At 31.6% G+C, this 17,070-nt stretch overlaps 1 protein-coding gene, 1 non-coding gene and 1 pseudogene across 2 annotated transcripts; 2 read left to right on the plus strand and 1 right to left on the minus strand.

Annotated features, from left to right (window-relative positions):
- Window positions 1–581: 581 nt before the first annotated feature.
- MIR172L (microRNA MIR172l) lies at window positions 582–759 on the plus strand. Its single transcript, NR_126658.1, has one exon. It is a non-coding gene; the product is annotated as a microRNA MIR172l (primary transcript).
- Window positions 760–8,735: 7,976 nt separating this feature from the next.
- Window positions 8,736–9,305, plus strand: LOC100790962 (uncharacterized). Its single transcript, XM_006594969.3, has one exon. The coding sequence runs from the start codon at window positions 8,885–8,887 to the stop codon at window positions 9,179–9,181; it is 297 nt and encodes a 98-aa protein (XP_006595032.1). The 5' UTR covers window positions 8,736–8,884; the 3' UTR covers window positions 9,182–9,305.
- A 2,987-nt stretch (window positions 9,306–12,292) lies between these two features.
- Window positions 12,293–13,864, minus strand: LOC100796224 (laccase-2-like; annotated as a pseudogene).
- Between the last annotated feature and the right edge of the window lie 3,206 nt (window positions 13,865–17,070).

Genomic DNA, 17,070 nt, shown 5'->3' on the forward strand with positions numbered 1-17,070 from the left:
ATTACGCACTAGCTTGGCAATGTGTGGGAATTTTTCTACTGCAGTGTTTTCCTTCCTATTCATAATCATATCTTTCACCACCATTATTCCTAAACTTAATTAAATACTCTGCTACGGTTAGCTAGCTACTTGTTGCAAAGATCTCATCTCTGAGCCTCTCACTCTCAGGTGCTGCTTCTTGGGATCGAATACTAAGGTCACCGATTAGATTTATAGTTTACTTTAATTTATACTAACTCTTTCCTTCATGTTTATTTATAGCACTTTAATTTTTGCCCCTGCAGCTCCGATCCCAATTAATATATATATTCTCAAATTAATCTTAATTAGGCTTTTTAATCTACTTTCGGTGCGGCTTAAAAAGCCTTGTCACCCGGGATGGATAATCAAGTCTATGATTTCAATACGTACGGTGGGCAGATTAATAGTAACCTTATTATTGAGTTTTGTTATTCAATTGTTTATTATTCCTCCTACCTATATATCTTCTCCTTGTTTGTAACATATATATACACTTGTTGTCTCTCAGGGTGACATCTAGTTAATTATCTTCAAACTTTGGGAGAAAGAGTTGCAGAACACAGTCTGCAGGTGCAGCGGCATCAAGATTCACACTGCCTAATCAGCTAGGACTTCATGACTGTACACGCTTATACATACATATATATACATGTACGTTGGCTCTTTGTGGACGAGTGTGGAATGAATAAAGTTCTATTTTAGATGTGGGAATCTTGATGATGCTGCATCAGCAAATACATGACTCGAATTTCCAGTTCAGATCGAAGGAAGCATGCAAATGAGGAAATCAATTCAGGTGAAAACATTTTGATTTATATTATATCTATCAGTATTGTTGCATATGTTATTCATGCATGTAATTTGTCCTTTCATTCTGCATGCTTTTTTTTAGTGTATGTTTACAAGAAGATTTCAACAAGATACTTGTCCACTTACTGACAAAGAAACGAAATAAAAAATAAAAAAAAATTCATGAATCCCATTATGAGTGTCGTGTCTATTCTCTTTGTATATATTATGTTATTTTCCTTTTAATCTGAAAAACTAGTGTGTGTGTGTGTGTGTGTGTTTTTTTCTCCCTAGAAAATGGGCGTGGCATCTGATATTGCAAGTATTTTTTTTGTGTTGGGTAACGATTGATCTTTTATTTGTCTTAGCTTCTTTCAGGCATGAATTAAGTTACTCAATCTATCTATCTTTCTGTATATAGAAAGGCCTAAGCTAGGTATGAAAAGGGTACTTAAAAATCACGAAGATGTTCGTCGGGAAACTCAATCTAGATATTTTAACGAAGAGAAAAGATATAATCTTTAAAAGACTGTATTATCTAGATTACGCATACCCCATAATGTATAATTAAATTATTGTTGGAACACCGTACCCTCTTTGGGTCTTCGAGTCAGAAAGATGGTGTCATGTCAGCCCTCTTTAATTAATTCACCTAAAGAGAAACATATGGAGGGAATTTAGAAAGTTGAGCTGATCATCAAAGTTGGCTTCTTCATGTGGAAGACAAATTATTGCTATATTTAAATTTGAAAGGATGGGTAAGGAGAACTATGTTTAGAAGAGTTGATATCAGAATAAAGTCTGTTTAGCATGCACTATTTCCTTTGGGTGCATAAACGCTAATACGAGAATGTTGGAAGTAAGGAGTGGGTGGGGAGAGGGAGCTAAAACTAAAACCCTACGGAAATTTTCATCAACTGATCAAGTAATTATGAATCACACAAACAAAAGACCCCATGTCTAACTTAAAACCTTTAAGATGTTAGGCATATATGTTTTTGTTGTTAAACTTGTTCGTTTTTATTTAGATTTCTATTTGGATAAATTTTTCAATAAACACTCAAGATTCATTCATTTGAGTTAAGAGAGAGTAAAAAAATAATAATATGAAATTCACATTTTTATTTTCTATTTTAATTCTAATTTTTTTTTATCTCTATTCATTATTATTATTATTATTTCACTCTATCGGGGATCCAAAGAAAAACAAAACAACAAGATAAAATGAATTATTTTTTCGAATAAGTTAAAGTCAATTTAAGCATTTCAGCTTTTGCGAAAACTCATTCATTTAATTTTTCCAAAAAAAAATTAACTTAATGCATAAATTAATTTTAATTATAATTTTTTAAAAATTATTTTACTTTCTTATTTCTTCATCCTATAAGCACTAGTTTATTGAAAGGTTTATCTAATATAAGTATGATCTTAACATAAGACTATTCCTCACAGTTGATACTCGAATATTAGATACCTATTTTTATTTATGTGTCGAAATAACTATTTAGATTCGATAGCCAAAGCAAGCTAAATTATGTATCAAGGTTAATTTACTTCACTTTTATGATGTTAATAATTAAATCCTTTTCAGTTGAAATAGTAGTAAAGCTGCTAAATGAAAGGTATATAGTGAGTACAAATATTTTTTTATTATAAATTAATTGATAATATAAAGACTTGTTCAGAGTGAGGTTTCCCTCAATTAATTAGGATCAGAAACAATCTCCTAATCCATTTGTGTTGTGACTTACTAAGTTACTAGTGTTTATAAATTTAATTTGATCAACTTACGGTACTAAAATTTTATTTAAAGAATCAAGCATAGTCTCACTTATTCCGAAAAAAAGAGTAATAGTAGGTATACTACGGCAAATTTAATTTGGTATTAAAAATAAATTTTGCTGATCTAACACTACTAAAAAACAGCTTTTTACATTTGTTTGGAGAGCATTTCTACATCGATTTTCCAAATCGAAATGATATAAGAACATACTTAATCTAGCTAAGTCTACAAGTTCTAATTTAGGTTGAATTGAGAACGATGGTGATGATACTGGTCCAACAAGGGAGCAAATGTGTCAGTTCTTACAAAAATATTTTAACGCCCGGCCAGATTAGTAAGTATACCATACTGATAGTATATGAGATAGAAAGTTTAAGCTGTGATTATAACACTTATATGAGTTTGTTTTTTTTACTGTGACATTATAAAAAATATTGAATAATTTTATTTATGACTAATCTTCAAAAACTTGATTGGTTACTTTTTGTAGGTTATTTTTGTAGGACCTCTTTTTTTAACTAAAGTTTTTTATCACAATACTTAATCTCTAAATGTTACCTAAGAAATTCAAGATCAATTCTATTCGAACTAAAGAACGTGGATAACAATGAGATCTTAAAAGACAGTAATTAAGCCCCTATAACCACGCGCTAAATATTTTATTTTATAACCCGTTGCGTGAGTAGGTAATTAAGATTATTTGCTTAATATAGCAAGCACCATGTAAGGAATGCTTTGATTTGAGTAGCATATTAAACATCATATGCGGAATATAAAAAGATCACAGAATCAAAAAAATATTAAACCACATATATATTGGTCCCTCAGCCTAAATAAAATATAGCTAGATTTTAATTAAGTTGAACGTTGGAGTCCTATTTTTTTAAGTCTAACTTAGTTTTGATTTTAATTATTTAGGTGAACAGAACAGAAGCTGAAAATTTTTATAAAAAAAACCCCATTTGTTCTTACTAGTTTTAGTGTCTCCCGACTTGATCCTATCTTTCTCCTCCTCCTCTTTGAGCATATGAACTCCGTTACTGATGATGGATTGAGCACCTAAAAAGGGACCCTAAAGATTAAATCAGTATGTGAGTCAAGAGGGATAGAATGCTACTTACCTTCTTTTGGTGTCTCCTCCTATATAAGTAGCAGGGCCAAACTTGGACGTGATCGAACTGATAACTGTTGTCCAGGACATGCACCCACTACACTACCAGGTTGTGGAGGTCAATTACTATCACGTTCGAGCTCTCATGAGCCTAATGTGGTACAAAATTGTTATGCTTTCTTTTGTTACAAAGTCCTCTCTCTCTCCCAACCATTTCTTGTATTTAAGAGATTTGAGTCGTTTAAATACAGGATCATTTTAAAAGATAAAATGTGAAATAATAATAGTTAAAAAATAATCAATAATTATTATTGATTTTCATTTTATATATAATTAAACTGTACCTTGTGATATTAAGTGACTTCCGATGTTGTTGGAGAATTAGCTTGGATGACAATTAATAAACCTCAGATTCTCCATTTAACAGAATCTTTGTAGTACCTAAACTATTCATGCTACCCAGTTCCCACTAACAAAAGTAGACATTAATTGTCATTATACCTAAATTCTCTACATTCAAATTAATTTTATGCAGCCAATCATCATGATCCCGCGGCTCAAATTTTTTTTACTTATATTTAATTATTTTTGTTAAGTTTTAAAACAAAATAAATGGTAAAAATTATACTTTCACAGACACACATATACACTCTGAGTGCAGGGAGTCCACTTTCGTTGTGATATTAACCTGAGAAGGTATATAAATCTATTTCCAATTTTGGAAATACATCATGCACCTGTAAATATGCATGTCTTGCACTGCAAGGAAGAAGAAGAAGATCATAATGAGGGTTATGAAATTTGTATTAGTTTTCTTTTATTGTTTTCGCCTTTTGGCATGGTTAGTAGATCACAACTAAAGTGTTTAATATATATATATATATATATATATATATATATATATATATATTCTAATAAAAAATAATTAATTGATAAGAGGAGAAAAAATGCAACTGATGAAAAGACCTCAAACAAACCACATGCAAGCTAGAGCCCGATTCGGCAATCAATAGAGCCCAGACTGGTCAATTGCTTCTTTTTTTTGTGGTTTTAATTTAGTAACTTTTTTTTAAAGGCAAATACTTTAATTTAATAACTATGATAAATGATAAATTAAAGATCGACCTTCACCATGTGTGAAACAATGATAGAGAATATAATTCATTTTGTTTTCACTCCAAGAGCAAGTCAGAAGGGACTTGTTGGGCCGGGCCTCTCTTCAGACGTCTGCCGATTTCACAGAATTTAGCAAACGACTACAAATTAGCAAGTTTTCAGCTGATTTAACCGGTCAATTATCGCTCTCATTTTGGGTTGCAATTTGGCAACTTATTGTGCTAAGATGTTGGTCCTAGACATATATATAATTATTTTCACCAAAGGTCATAGTATACTCTGTTATTAAATATCCAAAATTGATTTTTTCATCATCATCGTTTTTAATTACAAATTGTTTCTATGGGGACATCCGATCGTTAAGTACAGATTTGAAATTGAACATAAAGTAAATAAACTCATGCATTAGAAAATGTAAAAATATAAGCTAATTCACGCAAAATTTTCTGGTTTCGGTGTACAACACCTGTTGTGATTGGTCAAAGAACATCTCCGAAATTCAAACGTCGTTCCTGCAGAATCTGCCCGTCCCAGTCCCATATAATTATATTATTGTCTAATACGCTCCCGCTAAGTGGTAAGTTACGATGAACCTTAACGCTGCATGTTATCTTATACATAGTCTTGGCCACAAATAAACAGAAACACAAGTTATTAACAGCAAGGGATAAAAAAAATAGTATAGTACACGTCACTTTGGCCCTGATGATTTTGGTGCCAAAGCCAAATTGAAATTGACAAGATTAATGCCTTGAGAGTGAATAAAAAGGGTATATATATAGAGAGAGAGAGGTAATTATTATAGATATAGTATATGCATGGTAGCACCTCCCCCACCTGACCATGCCTTGTGCAGCTCACATGCCTGCATGTGGGACTCCCCATTCCTCATATTCTCCCCGCCCGACATGGCCAGCAAAACCATTTTGAAAACTCTAAAAACCTCATAAAAAATTCCAATTAAAAATTCCCAAGTTCTTGTTTTCCACTTTTGCTGCGTTTTCAATGTGAAACTGGAGATATACACACCTAGTATTCCCGTCAAACATTAAAAATCTCTACTCCTATTTTAATTAAATAAAATTACTCCTTTATATATATATATATATACTATTAGTATAAGGTACATAGATTATTTACTCTTTTTATTTTTAATTTAATTATTCTCATATTAGTTCTTCGATAAAAAAAACTGTATCTTACATTTTTTATGTAGGAATGATCATAGGTTTAGATCAATTCGATAGTTCGAATAAAAAAAATTGGATTGATTCATATCATTGATTTAGTTCGAATTAAAAACTGTGAATTTAATCATTTTAATTTGAATTTTTTATTTTTGATTTTATAGACTCAACCCAAATCAATCTACCTGATTGATTTATTTTATTTTATTTTTATTAATTCCTTTAGAGTTTAGGGCCTTTAGGGCTTTAGCCAAACCCGTCTAGTTTTTGGCATACTTCACTCAAAGTTAAAATTCCTGTTAATTTATTGTAATTTAGCATCAATTTTCTTTTTTCAATTTTTACTCCATGCCTACCCCTACTTTTGTCAACAACAGAAAACAAGATTGATGTTTTAGAGTAAAAGTTTAGGTTGATAACATTACATAATTAACAAACTTCAATAATAATATTTTTTAAAATAAAATAAAGTTATAATTAATCAAATATTTGAATTTTTTTAGGAAATTCTATTAGTATATAGTAACCGTTGGTGGAAGGAATATTATACCTTTGCAAGCTAAATTTGAAAAAAAAAAAAGTTGGTCAGTTCCTAATTCTTTAAAAAAAAAACTATGTACTAAATAGCAATGATCATTAATAATATATTTGGAAGAACAAAATACTTGTTTACTTTGTTAAAATAAATGAGTAGATATGTATTTTACACCAACCACAGCACCCCACGTGACATGATGTTTGACCATCCACGTCATGTTTTGACCAACACTAATTAGTAATTACAACTGCTTATAACTTGATTGCGGTGCTGTGTATCTTAGCTTTTAATAATTAATTGACTGCATTTCTGGGCACCTCAAAATTTTACAACAACACTGAATTTGTGCTGTACAGAGAGGGACAGGGTCCTCAGAAAACATCACAGGCTCGAATTTTATGCGTACGTGCCAGTCAAGCCATCTCAAAAAGAAGGAAAATACTTGGTTCACATTGACTCAATATAGACCTACATATGCCCAACCGAAAAAATGCTGTATGTACCTTTTACACACTAATTTTGTTTACCAATGATAATGATACTTACATGCATGTGATTGCAAAGTTTTTTTTGACCAGTCAAATAATCCTCAAAAAAGAAAAGTTTGTATCCAAATCATTAGATTCCTTCTCGATGGCCATTTCATATCCTTTCTTTTGAAATTTCATCTTCCTTTTCTTTACTTGTCAATTTAAGAAATACGATATATTTTAACTCATGCACTGTGTAAACTGCAGTACTAAGAGCGGCGAGATCTATTAAAGTATTAATACAAAATGAATAACAAATCAATTCCCTCACATGATAAGTTAAGCAGGACCCCCCTGTTGAAAATTTTAAATGTATTCAGACAAAAACTTCAGCATAAAAAAATTTAAAATCCGAAAATATTGTTTCACTATCCTAACTACTGGTCTAGCTACGTACGTAGTTGCAATACCATGTGCCTGTGAATTCAAGCCTGTAATAAATTAGTTAATGAGAACAATAATATGGGTGTTATTTAAACTAGTGTCTGTGATGGTCACAATTCTAGCAAGATCGACTTGTAGGTTTATTAGGCGCTACATTTTCTTTAAATAAGCAGTGGACAAAAATAGAAAACTATATTTGTAAATTATATACATCTAGATCGATAAAAGGGAGAAGAAAGATGCTTTAGCACCGAATCCATGGACAAGAGGCAGGAGTAAAGTGCTGTGTTATTTCGATGATCATAAGATTGACCATATCAGCCACTAGCAAAATAAATATACCTCTCCTTTCCCACAAATGAGGTTTCAAAACTTTGAAAAAAAAAGGGGAAGAAAGATTATGATTAAAGGAATATATATTGTTTCATTTAGTTTTTTTAAAACCTTAAAGAGCGAGCAAAATTCAAAACTAATTTCAATAGTGACAATTGACAAACAACAGTCACGTTCATACGAATAAGATGTGAATCATGGACACTAGTCTCTTAATATACTCATCAGGACTTATAATTTAAACACATTTTTGGACTACCAAGGAGATGCAGAGTACTGTCATCCATGTGCACATTTTTCTGGTGAAGGAAAAGCATCTTTAACTGCAAATTAGGCACACTCTAAACATCAGCCATTCAACAAACTTAGAGGGTCCATAGAAAAAAAAAAAAACTTAGGATGCTCGCAACAGTTTCTTTGAACACATCAAAAACTGTGGAGAAAATCAAAGAACCAAAATTAAAATTAGTGAAAAAAAAGGGGGGAAAAATGGAGTAACAGGCACAACCCTCCACATGAGAACCAGCTAACATTTTTGTCTACAGAGGGGCAATTTTAATAAGTGACTGCCCATTTTGGAACCGTACAAAATGTGTCTCCAAAAAGAATCATAGCATATCCGAGGCGATTTCAATGGACAGGGTTTCATGTATTAGCCCCACCACAGTGAAAAATGGGGCACAAAGTGTAAATTAAAAAAAAAGTTGCTTAAATTAAAATGTTCTGGTACTGTTGTTTATTATTGAACCGATCTTATATATTAATATATTTTACATGTAAATGTATTTCTATATTTATTTGTATTTATGAACAGTAGTGTAGTGAGTGGATATGTATAAGGCTATATATATATACAAACTCAGTGCTGACCACAACCTACTAGCAAGTAAGTAGCAAGCATTGATGATCTCTTTGAACCCTTTAAATATATACCTATTATACCTACACAGTCCCACAGTGACTTTTTTCTTCTCTCTTATCACAATCTCCTTTCCTCTTCTTCTTCATACACACAAAGGATAAGGCTCAGTGTGGTAGTTAGTGAATATCTATCTATCACTTATCACATTCAAAGTTCCTCTGTTTCTTGTGATGGATGAAAAGAGAAAGTCATCATCAAAGAAGGACACGGGTTCCTCTTCCACAAGGTCATTATTCTCAAGGAGCACCTCTACTTCAAACTCTCCTCTCCTTAGAAGCCTGTCTCAAAAGAGTTCTTCATCTTCCTCCAAATGCAATAACAATAATCTTCCTAGGAGCTTCTCACAGAAGAACCCTTCCATTGGGCGCAAATGCACCAAATTAGCTAAGGAACAGAAAGCACGGTTTTACATCATGAGGAGGTGTGTTGCCATGTTGGTTTGCTGGCACAAGCATGGGGATTCATGAAAGAACCACACAGATCTTGTGCTCAGTTTTTATTGGTTTAGTTGCAACTTGCACAAATTTTTTTGTTTATGATCCATGAGGATACTTTTTTGGCCCACAATGAATACTATAGATTCGATTGTAATTACGAGTTGACTAAGGAAAGTTATAAGATTTACACATTGCTGGAAATATGTATATGATCAATTGGACTCCAGATTAATATTGTTAGTTGACTAAGGTGAGTTTGATTTTTTTTCTCTTACACCTAATGTTTGGGATGATTTTTTAAAATGAATGGCTAAATTAAAACTTTCATGTGTTAAATCTTCTCCTATGTCTCTAATTCTGTCTCTCTCTATCTGTATGTTCTCTGAGAAAGCGATTACTTTTTGATAGAGCATATTATTCTTGTCACTATAATAGTATTTGGATCTGCATTGAAAATGCAAGCTACATTCATTCTTCTATTACCCTATATGCAACCTACCAGACCTTAGTTCTTTCTTTATTCTTTTTTTTTTTTTAATTCAATTAAGCGAAAGACACCTCGGAAAGGAAAATTTTGGAGTCTGAAATAGATATCCTTTGAGGCCGATGTGCTTAGGTGCCATCCATAAGTGAATTTGATGACAGTATGATTGTAAAAAAAAGAATCTCTCTTTTTCCAATCTCTCCCCACCCATCTTAATTAACGTCTCATCCATTAGGTCTTATAATATCAATTGGAAGATTTAACTTGTAAAAAAAAAAAATTAAAGTGGAAGATTTAACCTTTCAACACATTCTCTACCTTATTTTCCCAACATACTTTATTAATTCAGATTTATTAGAAGTTTGAAAATTAGAAGTAAAATACATTAAATAAAGAAATCAGATTTACAAAATTTAGTAATTTTTAATATATTTTATTGAACAATAAAGATTTTGTTTAGAAAAATATATTGTTGGAAAAAAAATGTTAATAAAACATTTTATTATTAATCAAAATGACGAAAGAAACTCTTCAAAAAAATTGAGCTACAGAATCTCATTTCTCACGTTTTTAGGTGAACGGGTATCCTTGGCAATAAATATTTATACATAATATTTTATAAAAAAATATTTAATTAGAGACTCTGATTTCTCACGCATTATAATTTTTATACATCTCTTTTTATTCAATTGAATTTTTTTAAAAGAATTATAATTTTCTATTCTTAGTTAATTTTTTAACACTAATTATTTTTATAAAGATGATACTTATTATTAGAAATTTAAATAAATATTTTAAGTTGTTTAATAATTAAAATAAATAAGCTTAATTAAATATTAATTTAATATTTTTTGTGTATGTTACAATATTTTATTTTTCTTATAATATTAGTATTTTTCTACCACTAATTTGTATAAATCACTTGTTAAATTTGTATGTCAAATAATTTATTTTATCTACAATAATATCAACAACTATTACTTACTATGTTAATATTAACTTATGCTTCCATCTAAACACCTATAACCAATAAGTCTTTGAATTGACTATCATGGACTTCAAGCCCAATCACTATATTAATTCAACAAGTTTGACTTATTCATATTTCAACTTAGATTTTTTTTAAAAAAATAGTTATTTTATTTGAACATGAAGTCCTTTAAAAAAAAGTTTGAAAAAAGGGATATTTTTTTAAAATTAAATATACGTGTGTTATTTAAAATTAAATATTTCCCAACCTAAGCCAAGTCAGCTGGATTTTAATTTATTTTTTATTTTCATAAATTTATATAGAAAAAATAGAATCTTCTATGTTTATTTTTTGTTTTTACTTTTTTCTATATAAATTTTTGAAAATAGAAAACAATGTACAAATATAAAATAAAAACAAAAAATAAAAGAAACTATTTTTTTATCCGTTAAAAAATTGATCCGTTGAACAAAACTAATATATAGAGAGAGAGAGAGAAAGATTGATCTAACAAAAGAGGCTAAAGTCACCAAAATCTAATGAACTCAATAGATAGTTGATTGCTCCTTAAAAAAAAAAAATAGATGATTGAGTTCTATAAACATATTTTTTAGAATTTGATTCTTAATTATGTGTGTGAAAAATCCCATTTTTTTGGTGAATGAGTGAAAAATCCCTTATTAAAAAAGTAAAATTAAATTATTATTTAATAGTTAAAAAACGAAAAAAGGGAAAATTAAGCAATTTGGTAAAAGAAATGCATGGGATGCTCTGTTCGTCCTAGGTCCAGTTGCTGTGTGAGCGATCCCATTGGCACTGTTATCTGTACAACCAAACTGAATGATTGTCGCAGGCTGGGGCATGGGCATGGCACTCCATATGCGTACCCGAGGTTCTTGTTAACGTGATCGATCGATGGAAATTGTTATACATACGAACAAAACAAATTACTGCCATAGACATTTTAGATGTAAGTGTATGATTGGTTTTATTTCATTTTTATTCTATTCATTATTGCCCATTTCTCTATTAGCTATGCTATTTCATATGGATAATTCAATATGAAACTTAAAAAACAATAATTGAAAAGGTTTATGTCAAGCAAATATAACAGAGAGGGAAAAACCTTAACAAAAAAGTGAAAAACAACCAAACAAAATAATATATGGGTACAAATTTCGTATTCGTGCCATTAAGCACTTTTCTTTTTTATAACATAAATTAAATGTCATCACAAAAATAAAAATATGCTCCGAACCTTATTCTAAATCCATAATGACCTAGTAGGTCAATCCACTTGTACTCAAATAGGCCAGAACACACACAATGAGAACTTATACATGCAGAATAACAACCCCGACCTTACCTCTCACAACTCAAGTTTTTTATAATAAATATCTTGACTTTTTTTCTAATCAATAAAAATGAAAATAATTAAAAGTGCATAGAAGCCAAGTCCTGGTTCACTCTTACATAGAATAGAAGGTAAAATTAACACTGAATATAAATGCATAAATAAGCTGGAAATGAGACAATTTTTTAGGCATTAAGATTGAGCTAACAAGATCCTTGAGTAGCTAGTTTGCAAGAGGTAAATTATAAGATACATAATCATTATTGTGAGAAATTAATGAGAGACATGTTGAGAGAATAAGGTGATTCTAGCTAGCTACAAGTTGGAAAATGCTCAACACTTTGGGAGATCAGCTGGCGGAGGAGGCAACTTCGTTCTGATGAGAGAGCTTCCCGTCGTTGACAATCCAAGTCATCCTCAACCCCCAACTCAGGTGCACATCGATGTGACAGTGCATCAGCCAAACACCTATTCCATAAACAACGATAATTAAATCACAATTTTTTTAAAAATTATTTTGGTTGAATTAAATTAAATAAACTAAAAGTTAAAAGTTAAAGAACATATATAATATGATTAAATATTTAATTTGGCGTTTGAAGTGATGTCACCTGGGTCGTCAGCGAGAAAGCGAATTGCAACCCAACCGGTTCCTCTGAACAGGGCCAACCAGATTAAATTTGGCAGGGTCTTTGATAGGATCAAAGTTCCCAAAACCTTGACTCACAACGAAACATGTTGAACCCATGAAGATGTAACGGATGACTCTCTGCACCTAGTGTCCTGCAACACCACCTGCACCCTCGTGTTAAAGGGTATCACCACCACCTTGGTTCCACTTTTCACCATGGTGTTATTCGGGGGAGTCCCCGTGTAGTTAAAGGCTCTCAGAGAAACAACTGGGAAGTCCGTGGTGTAATAAACACCATTATTGTCCTGCTCCTGCCCTGAGAAATGTTTCTCAAGAATCGCCACTGAAGGAAGTGGGAAAGATATGTTGTTCATGGAGGCAGAGAATTTAGTTCTGTTATTAGGCCCTTCACACGTTTGGTTTCTTGGGCAGAGCATGCTCCCGAGACCTATCGTGAAGAAGAAACTCTTGTCAACTGTTTCGGGCACATTCGCAGGGTGCTTTGCACTGTTCAAACTGCGAAATTTAGTGTTCAAATTGGAAACAAAGGATGTGTCGTTGATATCAGGAAGGGTTGGTTTCAACATGGGACGGTTTGAAGCAGGGGTATCGTTATCGTCATCGTATTCTAGGATGCCAGCCAATGTGGAATTGTTCGAAGGTGCCCTTGCCAGTGAAAAATGGCCTCGCTAGCATGAAGAAAGTGGCGTTTGTATACTAAGGTTTTGTCTTCAACACTACGTTTGTAGTTTGTCCTTGTCCAATGAGGATGATGTCGGAGTCGAAAGGTTTAATGTAAGTAGCATCGGCTTCAAAAACAGTTATGATGTGGTTTGCTATGCTGAAAAACAGTCCAGTGTTCACTGCAGCGTTGATCAAACGGAGAAGATATGACTTCCCTGCTTTCACCTTTAGGCTGAATGTATCTGTACATGCATAATTAAGCATATGAAAGTGAAACCCAATTAATTAATTAGATAATGTGTGTTTAAGTTAATTAATAAAGCTGTGTTGTGTTGTAGAGGGGCTCAGGAAGGCCGTTAATGGTGTATGCATCAGAGACATTAGGACCACCCCTGCGTGAGGATGACGAGGGGTCCATGCAGAAGAGCCCTTAACCACGAGTGGTGTGCGTGCCAGAATAGAGTTCCTCTTTTGCCCAACCATGCTCAAGTTGTACACATAGCTCTGACCACTTTGTATGGGGCATTTAGTTATGTACGATGGTCCATCCGACCATCCACTACGTACTTGTCTCACTCCATGCCTATACACATTTGTTGTTATACTCCACTGTTTAATCACAATATCATATCATGCTGACATATGCTAATTAATTACGGGAGACAAAACAATTAATTAATAAATTAATATTCATTGCATGCATGCACATGGACATACGCATATATACAAGCTAGAAGATGCACAACATGAGGTTAATTGGTTCAGAAAATCAAATGCGCATACCAATGGATGGTGATATTCTTTGGAACATGGTTAACCTTAACCACTAATCTGTCTCCTACATCCCGTTTACAGTAATCATGCTCTTTGTGTGGCACAGCCTAGTAACGTTTTTCAGCCTTATCTGCATAAGTCACAAAAAAAACAAAAAAAAAAACATTTCATGTGTAACAAATGTGAGAAAAACAAGTAATTTGCCAAGTGGTGGCGTAAGTTACGGTTGTAATAATTATTTGAAAGGAGAAAACAAATTAAAATTATATAGAGACGCGAGTGCACGTGTAAGTGATGTAAGGCAATGCTAATGCGCACATCGAACTGATAATGCCTAGTAACGCGTCCATGGTTTGAAATAGCAGGCAGCACGAGCTCAGGAAAGGTCCAAATTAAGGAAGCTAGTGACTAACAGAGAGTGCCGCTGATGAAAGGAATAGCGCTAATCATTTTCTTCTTCAACAATACGTGCTTCTGCTCCGAATCGATTCACAACTAATTAATAGCATTTGAGACTGGCTTATATTTGTATAAATAGAAAATTTGGTCCATTAGCTAGGTATCTTGGTATTTCATTAGGTTTCAGAAAGAAGCCTGTTAGAAGAGGAATTGAATGATCGATTCTACACCTAGTTTCTAGCTTCTAGCTAATTTCTTCCCGTTTGGAGTCCTTCACTATTTCCGTATTAATTTCATTAGTTTCGAGTGCCACCAACGTAATTATTAAATGTTCTCTCTCCCAAGTCCCAATTACGTCCCCCAAATCTTACTCCTCCTAATTTATAAATGTACAATCACATCTTTCTTTCCCATGTACACCAGCTATACTAGACATTTTTTTTAATTTGAATTTCATTATTTATGAATAATGAATAGTCACTATTAAATACGATCTTTAATAATATTTTTTGTTTAATCCTTATTAAAAATGTTACTAAATTTTTTCGTAATATTTAAAAAACATTATTAAATATAAATAAATGTTATTAATATATTTTTATAATATTTTATTAAATATTATATATAATCTATGTCTTAGAGGCATAAATAAGACACAAATAAGACACAAGTGGAATAGTGAACGACTCGATCGATTGGATATCTGCTTCACTCCCTGGTTGGTGTGATTGCACCCTTCGTAACCAAACAGCTAGTACCTTATTGAATGAGTGAGACCAATGCAAATGGAAGGAGATGGACATTTGACCAACCTTTTTCTTATATTAGGCCAGGAAAGCACAAATTAAATCAGAATTTATTAAGAGTGCATTTGGATAGAGAATTTTAATTGAAAAAAATAATTTATCAAAGAAAATATTTTTTTGTAAAAAATTTAAAATTTTAGAATTTTAAAACAGAATTTTAAACAACTAAAAAACTTGGAATTTCAATTTCCTTTTAAAAGATGAAAATTGAAATTATCTTCTTACAGTCTTTCTCAAGAAACACACCGCCTTAGCTCTTGGAACATCGATCGGGTGTGAGCATGGAGGAACATGTATAATTAGCACACCAATCATATCTTCTCTTTTTTTGATTCATTTTTTTCACCCTCATAATTTTAATTTTTTTATCCAAACACAAAATTTTAAAAATAAAAGAATTTCAAGAAACACCATCTTAGCTCGTGGAACATCGATCGTGTGTGAACGTAGAGGAACATGTATAATTAGCACATCAACCATATCTTTTCTTTTTTTTCATTTATTTTTTTTCACCCTCATAATTTTAATTTTTTTTATCCAAACACAAAATTTTAAAAATAAAAAAAAATTCAATTGAAGTATTTAAAATTCTTAGAATTTAAAATTTCTCATAATTTTAAATTCTCTTATCCAAACACACTCTAAAATAATATTACTAACAGCAATCTATTAACTACACATAATTTCACGGAACTCAACTTGGATTAGCCAACTGAATTTATATTGCCATGAGTGTAATACGTTGTAGCTATGTCTATTGATCAGTTACCGGCCAAGAGATGAAGTGCAGAAGTCAGAATTCAATTAGCTAGAGGGACAGGGAAATTTCCGTTTCTGCTTTGTAATACCTTGTGGTTAATTAACCTCTCACAAACACAGGTACCAACATTAGTAATAATACTTCTGTAAAAAAAACATTAGTAATAATATTGACTAGTTGATTATCCCCTTTCATCATATATTATTCCCGTTCACAATAATTCACAAATCATTTAAATGTCATTCACCATTATAAAAATTATATGCAAGAAATGAAATGCCCCGATGTCGTTTTCAATTTGTAGGTTGTACTATATATATGTGTGTACAAATGCCTGCACATAAGTTGTAGCATGATATGAAAATGTCTCTTGACCAGTACGAGCCAACGAGATTAATGTCTGCATTTATTCGTCCTTTCAAGCCAAATATGGAATTTGCATTACTTACAGACAACGGCATTAAAAACCAGGTGTTAGAAAAGGGAAGCTAAATACAAGAAACATTAAGTGCTCAGATTTCCATTTATTATGTTATACTACCCAATACATCCTTTATGTCCTCCATTAATGATATAGTGTGTTTGAGTGTGAGTCTTTACAAACTTGATTTTGAATGATTTTCATTTTATAAAATTAATTTTATAGTTAAAATTAAGTTTAAAGCTAAGTGTTTTAGATACTTAAAAGAAGATTACCTTTGTAAGACAATTTTTATCTTACAAGAATTGGAAGTGTTAATGTAAATATGAGAAAAGATGATTGTTACGAAATTATATTGCACAAATCTCATGTAATTTTTCTAATTTTACTTATTTCTTAAAATCACATGTTTATCCAATAAAAAATGAACAAGGAGAATTCATGCGTCCATGCGTTTTTTTATGAAAAAAAACATTGTCACAAATTATACGGTATTATATATATTGAGAAATAATACATAAACATCTATTTATTCTAAATACTTTACCTATATTTTTCATATTTTTTAATCTATTTATTTCTATCATATCATAAATCTTATAATATTTATGTTTTTTCTCACTTAATTCTGTCTCT

Source organism: Glycine max, chromosome 13 (genome assembly GCF_000004515.6).
Source record: "Glycine max cultivar Williams 82 chromosome 13, Glycine_max_v4.0, whole genome shotgun sequence".
NCBI lineage: Eukaryota > Viridiplantae > Streptophyta > Magnoliopsida > Fabales > Fabaceae > Glycine > Glycine max.